This window comes from Microtus ochrogaster, chromosome 1, assembly GCF_000317375.1.
Source record: "Microtus ochrogaster isolate Prairie Vole_2 chromosome 1, MicOch1.0, whole genome shotgun sequence".
Classification (NCBI taxonomy): Eukaryota; Metazoa; Chordata; class Mammalia; order Rodentia; family Cricetidae; genus Microtus; species Microtus ochrogaster.
In genome coordinates this window covers 82,464,715-82,479,605 of record NC_022009.1, presented here as the reverse complement: position 1 = coordinate 82,479,605, position 14,891 = coordinate 82,464,715, and the positions used below count along the sequence as shown (strand labels likewise).

The 14,891-nt window shown below is 38.6% G+C and overlaps 1 protein-coding gene across 4 annotated transcripts in view; it reads right to left on the bottom strand.

The window, feature by feature from the left end:
- Nucleotides 1-43: 43 nt before the first annotated feature.
- Nucleotides 44-14,891, bottom strand: part of Hbp1 (HMG-box transcription factor 1) — a 28,814-nt gene continuing 13,966 nt past the window's right edge. For all 4 annotated transcript variants that reach the window (XM_005343872.2, XM_013347720.2, XM_013347723.2 and 1 more), the window contains exons 3-11: nt 14,407-14,635; nt 11,866-12,007; nt 11,416-11,527; nt 11,213-11,325; nt 9,114-9,270; nt 8,274-8,418; nt 4,380-4,700; nt 2,188-2,329; nt 44-1,071 (exon numbers count right to left, since the gene is read on the bottom strand). In XM_005343872.2, the coding sequence (XP_005343929.2) occupies nt 1,054-1,071; nt 2,188-2,329; nt 4,380-4,700; nt 8,274-8,418; nt 9,114-9,270; nt 11,213-11,325; nt 11,416-11,527; nt 11,866-12,007; nt 14,407-14,635 (1,379 nt within the window). In that variant the 3' untranslated portion in view covers nt 44-1,053. The remainder of the gene's footprint in view (nt 1,072-2,187; nt 2,330-4,379; nt 4,701-8,273; nt 8,419-9,113; nt 9,271-11,212; nt 11,326-11,415; nt 11,528-11,865; nt 12,008-14,406; nt 14,636-14,891) is intronic.

The window sequence follows — 14,891 nt, the reverse complement described above, 5'->3', positions numbered from 1 at the left end:
CTTATAGTTATACATAAATTCAGTCAATCAAGAAATCAGAGACTTTTTTCATTTTATTTCAAATAATATACAAGAATATAGTGTGCAAAATTGAGGGGCAACATGTTGAAGAAGTGTGATGACTGAAATCAATTTTACAGCTGTGATTCCTAACCAAAAATACCACTTGGTAAGTAACATGAGAAGCCATGATTGTAGCTCAGAGCAAAGCAGCTGCACTGCAAAGGACTTGCTCTAGTTAGAAGCTGGAGGGAAGTAAAGTGCAAGGGTTGCACTGCAGTAAGTGCAAAGTCTGCCCCACCATAGATAGGATGACAAATCTAGTACGATATGTGGAGGAGAACATGAAGATACAATGGTGTCAACTGTTAATAGCACCATTACAGTGACTACCCAATGCTATTAACTAACTGCACCTTGGCCGGGTCTGGCCCCCACTGGGAATCATGGAGGAGTGCTGCCCCCTGGTGCATCCACTCAGCACATGCCCATGGTATCTGAAGCAGGTGGCTCTTTTAGCTAGGACAATGACACCATCTACCTGCCATGTTATGTTGTCTCTTGGCACTGGCCAGACTAGAAGCGACTGTGTTTGGCACAGATGCTGGGCCATGTGGCGGCTACTCATGAAAAGGCCAGCTTCTGCTTCATTCCTGATATCGTGGGTACAATACAGATTAATAAGCAGTAAGGAGCTGATGTATAAACAGCAGTTACAATTCCCCTTCGTACAATTTAAAACATGTATACACATCTTTCTACTGTACTTTAGCACCACAGGATATCAATTTTCAAGCCTATATTACCTGATAGACATATATGAAGTTTGGAAGGAAAATAAGGCAATTTGGTTTACAATGTTGATAGTTGTAGCTTACTTAATGCTCTAATGGAGAAAGCAAATCCTCACTCATTAAATCATTTCAGGACTCAATGCTATCAGTATCTTATGGTCACGCAAATTCAGGACTAACGGTGAGACCAAGGTCTTCCAGGCTTTTCCATCCAGAGTCAGTATTTATGCAGACAGACTTACAAACACAAGCATCAGGTTCAATGCTGTTGAGAGCCCTGTGGAAATAAACAATGAATGCTTACAAAACAATGCATGGTAACCTTGCAGGGTAAGCTCAGATGTTCATAAATTTACTGTGAAGATTTTCAAAGTTTCCTCATGGCTCAAGTATCTGGAAAACTTATATACAAATGTGAGAGCAGAAAAGTGAAACAGGTAATGTCTCTCTCATATTAAGTTCCAAACAATAGAGAACCTGTGGGAAATGGACATGTGACTCAGTTGGTAGAGACCTTGCCTACAGAACACAAAAGCGTGCACACACACACACATACACACACCAAGAAAGCACCAAACGAACTTGTACATTATAGTTCAACTACTTTTGGCAGCTTAATACTACCTTAAAGTCCCTGAGCTGTTTAACCTACAAATTATATAGGACTAGATTAAAACATCCTTAATGAGCCTCTTCCTGTTAACTATTCACACCATCTCTTCATTTAAACATGAGCTCATTCTATCCTATGCTTTTTTTGGGTAAATAATGTAAAAAATGCTAGTCAACAATTACAAGAATGGAGTCTATCAACCAAGATTGTACTGTGAAACTTAATTTTCCACCATTCTTATTTCTTCAGATTCTTAATCCAGCAGTCTTTGCCAATGGCAGATATCTGCATAGATGTTACTTACAAGTAAGTCTGAGGCAAGACACTAAGAACTAACAAATTTTCTTCTGTAATATTAATGATTGAGTTAATGGTGCCCGTTTATTGATTGATTGATTGGTTTTTAGAGGTAGAGTCCCTCTGTATCCACGACTGTCCTCAGATTCACTCTAATCCAGGCTGGCCTCTAAATTGTACAGATTCTCCTGCTTCTGCCTCCTGCATGCTGTGATTAAAGGCGTGCACCATCACTGCCCAGCTTGGTGTCCATCTTTTAACCAAATTAGAAATATTATATTCCTAAACTATCTTTCACCTCAGCACTTAGGACATTCTTAAGCTAGTCAGATTTTGCTTGCCATAAGTGATTCTCGAGGCAAGCTTTGCTGATGGGTTTGAGGTATAACAACAGTGTGATAATAATGGTGAGTGAGATCTTTAAAGGCTGACATGCCAACATGCACACAGAATCACGATAAAGCAGTCATTTCTAACACATACTGAATTGGTTCTTTTTCTTTTCCAACAGTCAGGATTTAAACGCTTTTGTTCTTCAGCCAAAGCCTTTGCTTCTAATGTATACATCCTCCTTTCCTCATTCTTCATTTTCTTCCACCTGTCACCAAGAATCACACTAATGGCTCTAGAAAATAAATATTAACATAATGTAAGATTTTCATAGCAATACCAACTGCTGCCACTTCAGGCAAAAATGTAAAAAACATAGAGAAGGGCTATTACAGTCATTTCAGCAATAACCCTGACACAGGTGCCCATTTTATCAAAATCCTGGGTGGATAGTGCCAGTAGTAGTATTTGCTCCAAGATATCCAAAATGGCTAAAATCTGGGTATTTCCCAAGAAACGTTCAGTATTGCAGCATAAGACAGTCAACTTGTATTAAGGATTTGTTTTGTGCACAGTTACTCAAACTATCATGGTTATGATAAAAGCCCCCCCGCCCCCACAAACACACGCCGAGTGAGAGAGACTCCTTTGCCTTAGTTTATGTCTAATGATAAAAAAGTACACTTTAAATCAGATTTGTACTTAGCACGTGAGACATTTTCCTTTTTTCCTAGTTATTCTGATACCAAACCTTTTAAAGTAATCTCATCCAGAATATGCAGATATAAATCACACGAGAACCCTGAGGCAACTACAGTCTACAAAGATAATCTCTGTACTGATTAATAAAGATGATACATCAGTGCTTCAGGATGACAGTAACCCACAGGAGTCCTGCTAGTAAAATTAGTAAGTATATTTGCCTTGTTAAATCCAGTATGTGAATGAAAGCAACTGATGTGCTGTATTTTATTTAAAACCAATTTATATGAAATAGGCACACACCCATCTCAGTCTCCCAAAGTTAGAATGTCTTAAGTTAAAACATGGTGGGTGACGTGATGAACACCATGCAGGACACTAGAATCTATACTCCCTCCTCTCAGAGTTTTTTAGCCAGACTAATGTTTATGCCAAATGGCTAAGTATCTCTCTAATCTATTCATTTTAGTCTACATTCTACCCCTAAATAAGAACTTCTTTATTCATGGAATAAAAATCTACCTCTATAGAAGAAAAAAGTCCAAAATAAAAAAATATTTTTTTAAATATTTATTTTATTTATTTATTATGTATACAATATTCTGTCTGTGTGTATGCCTGCAGGCCGGAAGAGGGCACCAGACCTCTTTACAGATGGTTGTGAGCCACCATGTGGTTGCCGGGAATTGAACTCAGGACCTTTGGAAGAGCAGGCAATGCTCTTAACCACTGAGCCATCTCTCCAGCCCTAAAAAAAATATTTTTATCAATCATCCTTTCATATTAGACGGGTGATATGTCAATCTCGTGGTAACAATACTGAAATGCAAAACCAAGTAGTTATGAGCCGTATGGGAGATATCTCTGATAAGATGTCTACTCTTAGGCAAGTCCTTTCCTCCAGAACTAAAAGTATCAGCACTTAACTGCCACAGGCTTGTTAATACAGCACAAGGGCACAGGTGCTACTTCTAACAAGCAAGAGCCGCACACCTATACCTGTCAGGAGTTCTCACGCATGGCCATCACAGAAAAGGAGGGCAGGTGGGCTAAGTTATTCTTAAAATGCTTTCCAATTGATCAGAGACTATTTCCAATATGAATTAAAAAAAAAAAAATTACAGGGTCTCACTACTTAGCCTTGGCAGCCCTGAATTCCAATTCTAAGAAATTACCAAATACCAGGACAAGGTCATTTTGTACAAACACATCAACTTAGATGTAGTTGGAAAGCAAAGCTTCTTTCTAAAATGTAGGTGGTATTTAAAATTAACTGCACTGAGACAATACAATCTGTATTAAAGTTATTATCTTTTCATTTATGATCCTAAAGAATACATAAAGTGTGAATGCTTCATGTCCCAAGTGAAGCTTGGTTACATAAAACTCTCCAAATCTGACATAAGTACTCTACTAGTCTTTTCTACAAAACATCAACCATCAAACTTACTGTTATTTTCAAAGAGAGCTCCTTCTCCTGAAGGTAGTCTGTGTAACTATGTATTATAAAAACAAAGTATCTAAAGCTATCCTAAGATAATGGAAAGAAGTCAACAAGAGCTCTTTAAGTTTATTCTCGCTGCCCCAGTTACTGTCAACTGCGCCAACACATCAGTAATTGTACTTGCGTTATTACTATTTACCTGTTATCTTTCCCTGGATACATCTGAGTGTATTCAACTCTGTATTTTTTGGCAAAAAGCATGAAGGCATTCATTGGTCTTTTGCACTTGTTAGGAGAAGTGGCACTCACAGTCCCTGAGCTGTGGCTTTTGACAGCTTTAGCATACAGAGAATCAGAGGAGAGCTGCGATGATCCAGGGGAACCACAACTTTTGCTGAATTCAGAGCCTGCGAACTCTTGAGCACCACCAGGTCCTCCACAAGACAAAGACGCACGGCGCTGACGAGCCATACTGCTCAGCACATAGACTGCAGACGAGTCCATCGGTGTGAAGTCATAGCTACAGAATGAACAACAACACAGTTCAAATTAGGTGGAGAGTATATTGTATTGGATGAAAACACAAATTTTAAAAACTTACCATGTGACTGAAAACTTTCCTGCCTCTTAGGACACATCATTACCAGCACTACTTTATACTTTAACAACACCTCTTCTGCCAGGGATGCAACAGCCAACCTCTGAGCTCCATGGAACTTATATCAAGCCCATGCCCTTCACAACAGGTAACTAACTTGTCCAGATCCCATACCTGTCCTTCATTATTCTTCTGGATTAATTTTAACAAATCTGATAATCTCACTTCTTAGATTCTGGACCTAGGAAATTAAAATGGGCAATATTCCAGGCCTGAGAGGTAACTACTTTGGAAGACAAAAGTTAGCTTGAGACGGGCAGCCATTCAGTCCAAAACTCCCTGCCATTTAGGAGGCTCAGGCAGATGGGGCAAGCCTGAGCAGCATGGTGGGCTCAAGTCCAACCTGGGCTGAAACCTTGTCTCCAAAAATGGCTCCTAGATGTGGCTAACTTAAAATACACTACAATTTGAGATTTTGTATAGATAAAAGTTCTAACCCATCCAGGTCCACCTATATATTACTAGTATCTTAACCCACCCTTATCAGTAAAAGCCACATTTAGTTATGTAAGTTCAATTTGCATAACCACCAGAACAAAGTATCCATAGTCTCACTGTCATCAAGCTGGGGGTAGGGAGTCCATTGGCCCCGTTCATATGAAGGAGGCTGCAGCCAAAGATACAAAGTGTCTTCCGCCCTAGGATGGTGCCTAGGATGCAAAGCCCAGGTTTCACCACCCACATTCCCAGTACCTTCATAAGTTCAATGGCCAAACTGAAAAGTAATCAAGCCAATCACCGTATTAATTAAAATATCAGCTGAAAATCAGAGCTAATGCAGACCACAGCCTAAAGACGCATCTCAAAAGGATCCTCAAACTCTGAGCTCTTTCTATGTCGTCTTCTCACAAAAAACTGTTTTGACTTTTATTCTGAATTTTCTATAAAACAGAAATTCTAAGTACTACATCTAATGTAAAATAGGAGATAAGAACTAAAGACAAAAAACGCTGAATGAGCAACACAGGTCCACACCATTAACTAATAAAAGTTAGTTCTACCAGCTGGGCGGTGTACTTTGGAGGCAGAGGCAGGCAGTTTGAGGCCAGCCTGGTCTATAAGAGTTAGTTCCAGGACAGGTTCCAAAGCTACAATGAAATCCCATCTCAAAAGACCAAAAAAAAAAGTCTACCTATTACCATTGTCTTTTTTCTAAAGCCTAGCCACTGTGGAAGAATATGATGTGTAGTTCATTTCTACTGAACCATCACCTAAAATACCAATAAAGAATAAGCTAGTTACTAAAATTTGAAAACTCCGCCATCTAGTGGCAGAAATCTGTCACTTCCTTTCTCTGTGGATACAAGTTAAATGGGTTTCATATACCCAGTAACAGTATCCAGCACTTTGACAGTGTCTTCTTAGACAGAATAAATGTTTTTTCTTCTTTGTAAGTATCTGTTCCTACTATGGAACCATCTTTTTCTCTTGGTACATGTTATTCTTCAAACACCTTCACGTTTAACTACTCTTTTAAAGATTTTATTCCTTTCAGCTGTGTACAGATGCCTATGGCAGCCAGAGGCCATCTAGGGCTGGAGTGTAACTGAGCCACCTGATGTGGGTGCTTGAACAGAACCACCGAGCCATCTCTCCATCCCCTTAGTCATTCTCTTAAAGGCAAGCTTTACAATAATGTAGAGCCTACTAATCAAGTCACATGTATTTTGTCTTTTTTATTAATCAATATTTAAATCACTACTTTGTTTTATGGTTGAAGTAAAAAGAAACACTACAGAAAGGTCACTAACATTACCTAAGCTTCCAGAGTTTAGTGCACAGTCAGGATCTGCCGTCGGGCTGCTGTCAGAAACAAGCACACGACATTCCTACCAACCCACTTCCTTCAGAAGACAGGAAGCAGAGGCAAAGCAAAGGTATTTAAAGTGCACCCTAGATTAACTGTAAAGTATGTGATGATATACTAATTTTAACAGGGTTCAAATCTCACCTCTGCCATTTCCTAGTAATGTTACCTTGGAAAACTTAACCATCTACAGCACAAGAGGCACTGCTGTCCCACGAGTCACAAGAGTAAATGAGGCTAAGGACTCAACCTGCACCCACTAAGTAACAGCAACACTGAGAAATGAAAACTTGCTATCTTAGGAAAACAAGAGCTGGGCAGCCAAATTTCCCTTTTTGCTTTAAAAAGTGAAGTTTTATGCCATGCAAGGTCTGGTGTATTGAAAATGAACCTCAGTTACGAAGCATAAAATGAAGCAGTGACCTCATAATCTCGGATTCTAGCAGCAGCAGCAGCAGCAGCAGCAGCATGTCTGTCCCTCACAAGTGGGCTTTGTGTCTAAGGACATTACAGGCTGTCCACTGTACTTTCAAAAGTCCATTCACAGCACCTCGGCTGGCAACGAGAAGTTGAATTTCATTCCAACAACTTGAAAGAGTACCTACAAGGCCCTGAACTATGAGCACCCAGTGTCATTTAAGAACTGGAATTCTGTTACATGCTAGGAAGAGAATCCTATTGGCCAAGCTCTCAATAAAAACCTTACATTTTCTTCTGTTCCCTGGAAGCTGAGCCTGGCCGTTTGCCTTTGCTACGATGCTTCCTCTCCCGATTGCTCGGTACCCTTTGCCACAATGTGCTGAAGTCACAAACACAGTGCATCACTGAATGTGGGACGGTCCCAGGAACACCGACACCATTACTTAAGAAAATCTAAGTCTGTTAGAGGCAGTATATACATTTCTCAGATTAATTTTTACTTAAAAGTTATTTCTCTTTTTTGTTTTTTCAAGACAGGGTTTCTCTGTGTAACCACCCTGGCTGTTCCGCAACTCACTCTGTTGACTTGGCTGGCCTCAAACTCAGAGATCTGCCTGCCTCTGCCTCTTAAGTGCTGGGATTAAAGACGTGTGCCACCACCACCCAGTTAAAACTTACTTCTTAAATTGATTCAATTTGTTAAAATGTGTAGTTAAGGTTCATTCATCTTCTGATAAGAATTCCACTGTTTGGTTATATCAAAAATTAAGTAATAAAATCCAATACTGATATGGCCTGTTTATGTCAGTTACGAAGTTATTTATATTATTTTATACTCATTTACAAGAACTGACTTATTGAGCTAGCAAGATGGCTCAGTGAGTATAAAAGCGTCTTCCTCAACTGCTGTCTAGCCTGATCTGTGAGGTAGTATCCCCTCACTTGAACCCAACTCTTCCAGGCTGACTAGTTAACAAGCTGGCTTCTCAGGCCTCTTTTCTTCCTATTCCCAATGCTGAAACTACAGGAAGGCCACTACCCACCTAGCATTTAAAGGATTCTGGGGATGGGCATGCCTGTGCCACAAGTGGTTTTAATTGTTAAGCCATTTCCCCAGCCCCTTTTAAATTCTTAACCTTTAAAACGTAGCTTCAATTTTGACTCAGCAATCACTTTTACACTTTAACAAGAAAAAAATGCACTATTACCTTTTAAATGTATCAAAAACACCTGAATCATCAAAATTAATGGCATCAGGGTGTCCAGGAGGTAGACAGATGTCACCAATATGAATTTCACAACATGGAATGCCATGCTGTACCACAGTCAAGCTTGGATAAAATGATGACCAACCTAAAGTTAAACAATAGAGTGAGGCATGACACAAAGCTCCCTATTAGAACATACAATAGAAAGAACGCGTCAAGTTTGACTTTAGAATAAACAATTCACTATATTTTACTACGTAAAAGCCCCCCAAACTACCTTAAATTCAGTTATTTTATAAATCTCTATAGAAGTCATCACTCCTATCCACAAGGGATAATAATGAAACTATGCAGTAGCTTGTGAATTACTAATATGCTCAACATTGTATTTCTCTAGTAAAGCTCTAAACTTACAGCCTACTTGGTAACTACAAACACAAATGTGATTACCGAGGACACAACTCCCCACATTACACCAAACTTACAGTATGCTATACGAATGTCATTTCTCATCTACACAGGGACATTTTATCAGATTATGGCTAAGATGCTTAAACACTATTAAATATAATTAGAAACATTTCCTTTGTAATTTTATTTGGTTTGGGATAAATTTTCATTTTTTCCCTCAATCATCAAAGCCACAAAACATATATAAGAAGCTTTCTTTAAAGTTTTTATAATTCAGGGCTAAAGATGGCTCAGCAGTTAGAGTACTGGATGCTCTTCCAGAGATCTGGAGTTCAGAGAGCAGCTCACAGCCATCAACTCCCCGGGGATCTGATATCCATGCAAGTAAAACATGTACACACATGAAAATAATAGTAAAGTTAACCCTACCTTTATTTTTAACATAGAAAGGGTGGTCCAGCTTGCACTCCACAGTAAGCAAGTCATCTTCTACTGTACCAGGATCAAATGTCAGCTTCAGTACAGACTCACCAAATGATACACTCTCTTCATGGGATACCAACTTTAGACCATCAGAACCATAGCCCTGAAAGCACAGAAACATATGCATAGACCAAAACTATAAATGTTCAACTCAACACGGTAAACTTTCCAATGTATGTCCTGACTGGAGGCAAAACTTAGGATCTTCAGCTTTAAACTCAGTAGCAAGGAAACAAATACATAACTGGCCATGGGATATATGGAAGATTGGAATTTGGAATATGCATTTTAACCCAATCTAACACCTTTGATTTTGGTTTTTTTTGAGACGGGGGTTCTCTGTGTAGTTCTGGAACCTGTCCTGGCACTAGCTCTTGTAGACCAGGCTGGCCTTGAACTGGGATTAAAGGCTGCGCCACCACCGCCTGGCATCACTCATTTTTTAGAGATTGACTTGTATTTGTGTCTGTGCATGCACTAGTCTGCAAAATCAAGTACCCTAAGCCATTTCTCCAGCCCGCATCTTTTAATTATTTGAGGTTATGAGAAACTCATGAAATTTAAATTCAATGGCTATTACTGAGTAGTATATGCCAAGCTTGTAATGACATGAACAAGACACGACGCCTATCCTTGCATCCATCGAGAAATAAACATGACTATGGCTAGCTACAGCATGCAGTTTTATAACAGTGGATGAACAAAATAATAAATAAAAGAAGGTTGAAAATTCTTAGGGAAATAGTAAACTGAACATGAAGGGATGAAAGGGAACATAATAAATAAAAGAATCTCTTGGTTTTGAATCTGGTCATCAAGAATAACTAAAGAACAGGTAGAAATTTAAAAAGAATTTAATAAATGTAACCCAAGTCATACTGAGTGTGAAAAACTGATCACTATGCATTAGTGATGTCTATATGAACTTGGAAAGTGAAGGACATGTGCTAACAGTCAAATTAGTCTTCTAGTTCTTAAAGCTACTTAAGATTTTTATCTGACCCCGAAGTACAGATTAGGAAGCCACAGCCCAGATAATTAAGCCAATCACAAAGATTCTTCTAGACGACAGACTGGGATCAGAGTGCTGTCTACAAGCAAGATGCCTGGGTGCTGCTGGTACTCAGTCAGGTGGGCTGTGAGGAGGAAGAACACTTACACTGCTGGTTACTAAGGGAAGATAATGTCAGAAAGCCAAGAACTAATCCAATGTAGCATATGTTGCAGATTTCAAATTACAAGACAGTTTTTGTAAAGTAAGAGGAGCCAAAGTCAGACTGCACACCTTACTAAATGAAGAGTAACATTGAACATGAGGACATTATACTGATGACAGGCAAATTAAGATTTCTCAGGAAATACAACAGGAGACAGTAGGCTCCAAAAAGGAATTTCAATCAGCACATTTTATATTTTCCTGTATCTATGTATTTATTTAGTCTGCAGTAGTAATGGAGAAATTATAAGTTTTAAAAGTAAACTGTGTTGCTGGGCTGTAGTGGTGGCGCACACCTTTAATCACAACACACTCAGGAGGCAGAGGTAGGCGGATCTGAGTTCAAGACCAGCCTGCTCTACAGAGTGAGTTCCACAACAGCCAGGGCCACATAGGGAAATCCTGCCTCAGAAAACAAAAACAAAACAAACAAACAAAAGTAAAATGTATCAATAGATATTTATCCTAATGTTGCTTGCTACCATTTTTATTCGTCAATAAAGAAAATGATAGTTTGCTGGGGTAATTTAAGAAGCAACAACAAACTCCCAATTAACTACAGAGGAAATGAACCACATTACCCACCTGACAACTTAAGGTTTTAATAGCTTACTAGTTGTGTTTAATGCCAGTTTAGTTCTTCAGGACATAAGCATTTAAAGCATGAAGTTGCTAAACCTGGAAGTGATTCACAGTCCCATCCATCCACCTCTCTCAGAGTGCAAGGTGCCATTTAAACAGGAATACAAGACAAGCAGAGGGTTTCCTATACATTAACCCTCAAGTTTGACTGGTTTTGAAATTCTTTAGAAGGTGTTAATGAATGAACCTTGTGAGTGCCCATCTGAATCTCTTCCTCATTATCACAGCTTTCGGCTCTAGCGAAGTCTTCAACATCTTGCCATTCCTTATTGCTTTCTTTATGGAAGCACAGTCGTGTGCCTGGAGTTGAATTAGAAAGAATGTATCATATAATGTGACTAGTGAGCTTGTTACCCAAGGCAACTGCAAAACATTGAATTATTTCTTTACCTTTCAAAAAACAGTGCCAAATAGTTGATGGCCAGGAATTGCACCAGCCCAGATCATCGTCATCTGACAGGGAGGACATGCAGAAAATGCCAGATTCAGACTCACTGTTTGCCTGTGAAGCAGAGAAACATGTTTTGTTATTTTTTTAAAGATCTTTTAATATCTATTTTTAACTCACGCTTTCAAATAACTTAATTGTAAGCTTAAGGAAAATGGGTTTTCAATACTGAAATGGTTTCTTCCATGAAGTTGTAGTTAAATACTGTCATTTGTAACAAACTTTCTTAACACAAGCAGTAAAATACAAAATCAAATGCATATAATTAATAAACAATGAAATATTTTTGTCCATCTGTATGTTCTCCAAAAGAATTTCTTAGATGGGGAAAGGTAAAGGTTTTCAACTATTATATAAACTTTGTAGAACTTTAACTTCATGAAGAAACTCACCCGTTCATGTCTTCCTGGTGTTTCTTCCTTCCAATGATCATGCGGGAAGGTTGGCCTGCTCTTTGAAGAAGAGGACACTGGTGGTGGGCGTGCATAGGAATGTAAACTTTTGCTAGTAGCTATGATGTGTACAGGAGATGATCTGAAATAAAGCAACCGTTTTTACTATATAGTGTAGGCTCTTAGAGAACGTCTTTTGATAAAAACAGCTAACAATCATACAGGAGGCTATGGAACTATGGAAAACACTAGTAAAATGCAAGATTGCATTGCAATAATATGTTATCCCTTGAACTTATCATAAACCCTCTTCACATACAAATGTACTAATATATGTTAAAGTGCTATTATCACATATTCATCACATTCTTTTACAACTTTTTAATTCAGGCAGCTCTATAGTCCAAACTAGCCAGGAATTCAGGATTTCCCTGCCCCAAGGACAGGAATCGTCCTGATACAGATGAATGTGCATATTATCATGAAAGAAATACCCATCCATTTCTTCTACTCAGCATGAAATTACAAGCTTAACTGTCCCGCAACCATGTATCACTGGGCAGTCATGAATGGCCCTAAGCAAAAATACTAACAGAAAACAGTCTAGCTGCCACTTCTTGTAAGGAGACACTGTTTCTTGTGTTCTAATACAAGCCTGTTCAAAAGCAACTACACACTATATACAGACAGTCCAGTCCCTTTCCTCCATTCTTCCTTTTCCTTGGTAAAATCTCTACTAAGAAGTGTACATAGGGCTCCCCAAAACACACTAAGATCCTTCCCTCATAACCAGTACCGCACGACACTTGAGACATCCAAACCTCAGTAACTAAAATCTCAACACCCTGTAAGCACTGGACCAACAGTCACTAACAATGGTGGAAATCAGGGAAGAATGCCTCCTAGAATAAAACGGCAACCCCAGGGAGACAGTCCCTCACTCACTTCTATCTTCCCTTATACTCATCTTCTGGAGGGTTTGCTGATTTCCTGTGAGCTTCCCCAATCCCTTTCCTTCAGAGTACCACAGATACAACTCAGGTTTTAACCCTGCAAATGCCCAGTCAGCACTGTCCTACAGAGCTGTGATCCCTAGACCTTCTATAAACTGTAACATCAACCTACAGATGAAAACTTCATCTTCTAACTCTATTGGGGGGAGGGGGGGAGCAACACTTAAATCAGTTTTTTAAATACATGATTATAATAAAGGGGCTGGGATGCAGTGTATTAGTAAAGTCCTAGGTCCAACAGATTACCGTGAAAAGTAGGAATGATATTCTGAAAGAAAAAATTGTTTCCCTATGGAAATTTACACAGAATTTAATTGAACCAAATTGCTCTATCAAAACCATTATCCTGCAAAACAGAAAAGAAGACCTTAACAGAATGCAAAACAACTATGCTATGGCCAAGTATTATAAGTTAGTTCCTTCTACTACCTAGGAAATTTGAGTCTAATTCTTATCAACAAGTGAAGATGGGACATTTCTATCATAGTGAAATGATATCCACTAATATTCTCCCTAGGAGTATCAGCTAGGATTTTCTATAGATCCACCCATTTTCTTAAACTTAGGTCTTGATATATGAAGTGATTTTTATTATTAGAAGTCTACCTTAAAATTTTTGATCTTATTTTTAGATTTATTTCCATCACGTGTAAGAGTGTTTTACTTGTCTGTGTACTGTGTGCATACCTGGTTCCTGAGGTCAGATGAAGGCATCGGACCCTGGAACCGGAATCACAGAGGAATGGTTGTAAACTCTCATGTGTGCACTGGGAATCACACCTGGGTCCTCAACCACTGAGCCACCTCTATAGCCCTACTTTAAGATTAACAAACTTTAGAATTGGAAAAGATAATCAAGGTTACACACACTATAGAAAAATATAGGGGGCTGGAGAGATGGCTCAGAGGATAAGAGCACCAGCTGCTCTTCCAGAGGTTCTGAGTTCAATTCCCAGCAACCACATGGTGGCTCATAACCATCTGTAATGAGATCTGGTGCCCTCTTCTGTCCCACAGGGATACATGGAGGCAGAATATTGTGTATATAGTAAATAAATAAATCTTAAAAAAATATAGAACACAATGAACTAAATGTATAGTTGATAAAAGTTTAAAACTGTTTAACTATAGTTTTTTAAGCAAATATAATTTTATTTCTAAAAGTAAAAATTTATAAAAATGTATTTCTTAGACTAATACTCTATTTTTAAACAAATATTTTTAGACTATTTTTCTCATACATTGTTATCTAAGTTTCAAAACAATTAAATTATCACTGATCACTACGTGAATGTTAATTTTACTGACTTTAAAATCTCCCAATTTTACAATGGTATTAGCTATCTAATGGATGGTTAATTTAACATTTAAACAGCTTTTTGGAATTTAGTTTAAATTTCCTCTTCATTCATGAGTGTGTGCGTACATGCACTGCAGCATGCATGAAAACCAGAGGACAACTTGTAGGTTTGCTCCTTGGCTCTGTCACCCACTGACCCAGTTTGACTGGGAACACACAACACCCTACCTGTTATAAAAGGAGCACTGCATGAGAGGGCTCTGTGGACTCGTGGCGATATTTGCTAACTCCGTCAGCCAGTCCACCTCATCTTCACCATGAGTGTTCTCCGGTATGTCTGAGGTATTCTGGCTCCAAGATGGTCTTGGATAGTCTTGATGAGATACATCTGAACTTAGCTGGTATATGGCAGATTGAGTAGGATCACTCTGAACAGCCTGAAGTTCGGGAAGGTCATCTGGAAATAAGCACAACATTAATTTTTAAAAATATTAACATAATGAACACTACAGTGACTTCAGTTAGGAATACACAAATTTAACGAAGGTCAGTGCCAGCCTGAGCAACAAAACACAATATAAAATGGGAAACCTCAATTCAATTATATTTAGTGGTATTCTTTTCCTAGTGCATTCCCCAAAGGTAGATCACAAAACCTAGATCTTCAAAGAAAAAACTAGGAAAACTACCCAAACAAATAAAATTCTTCTTTA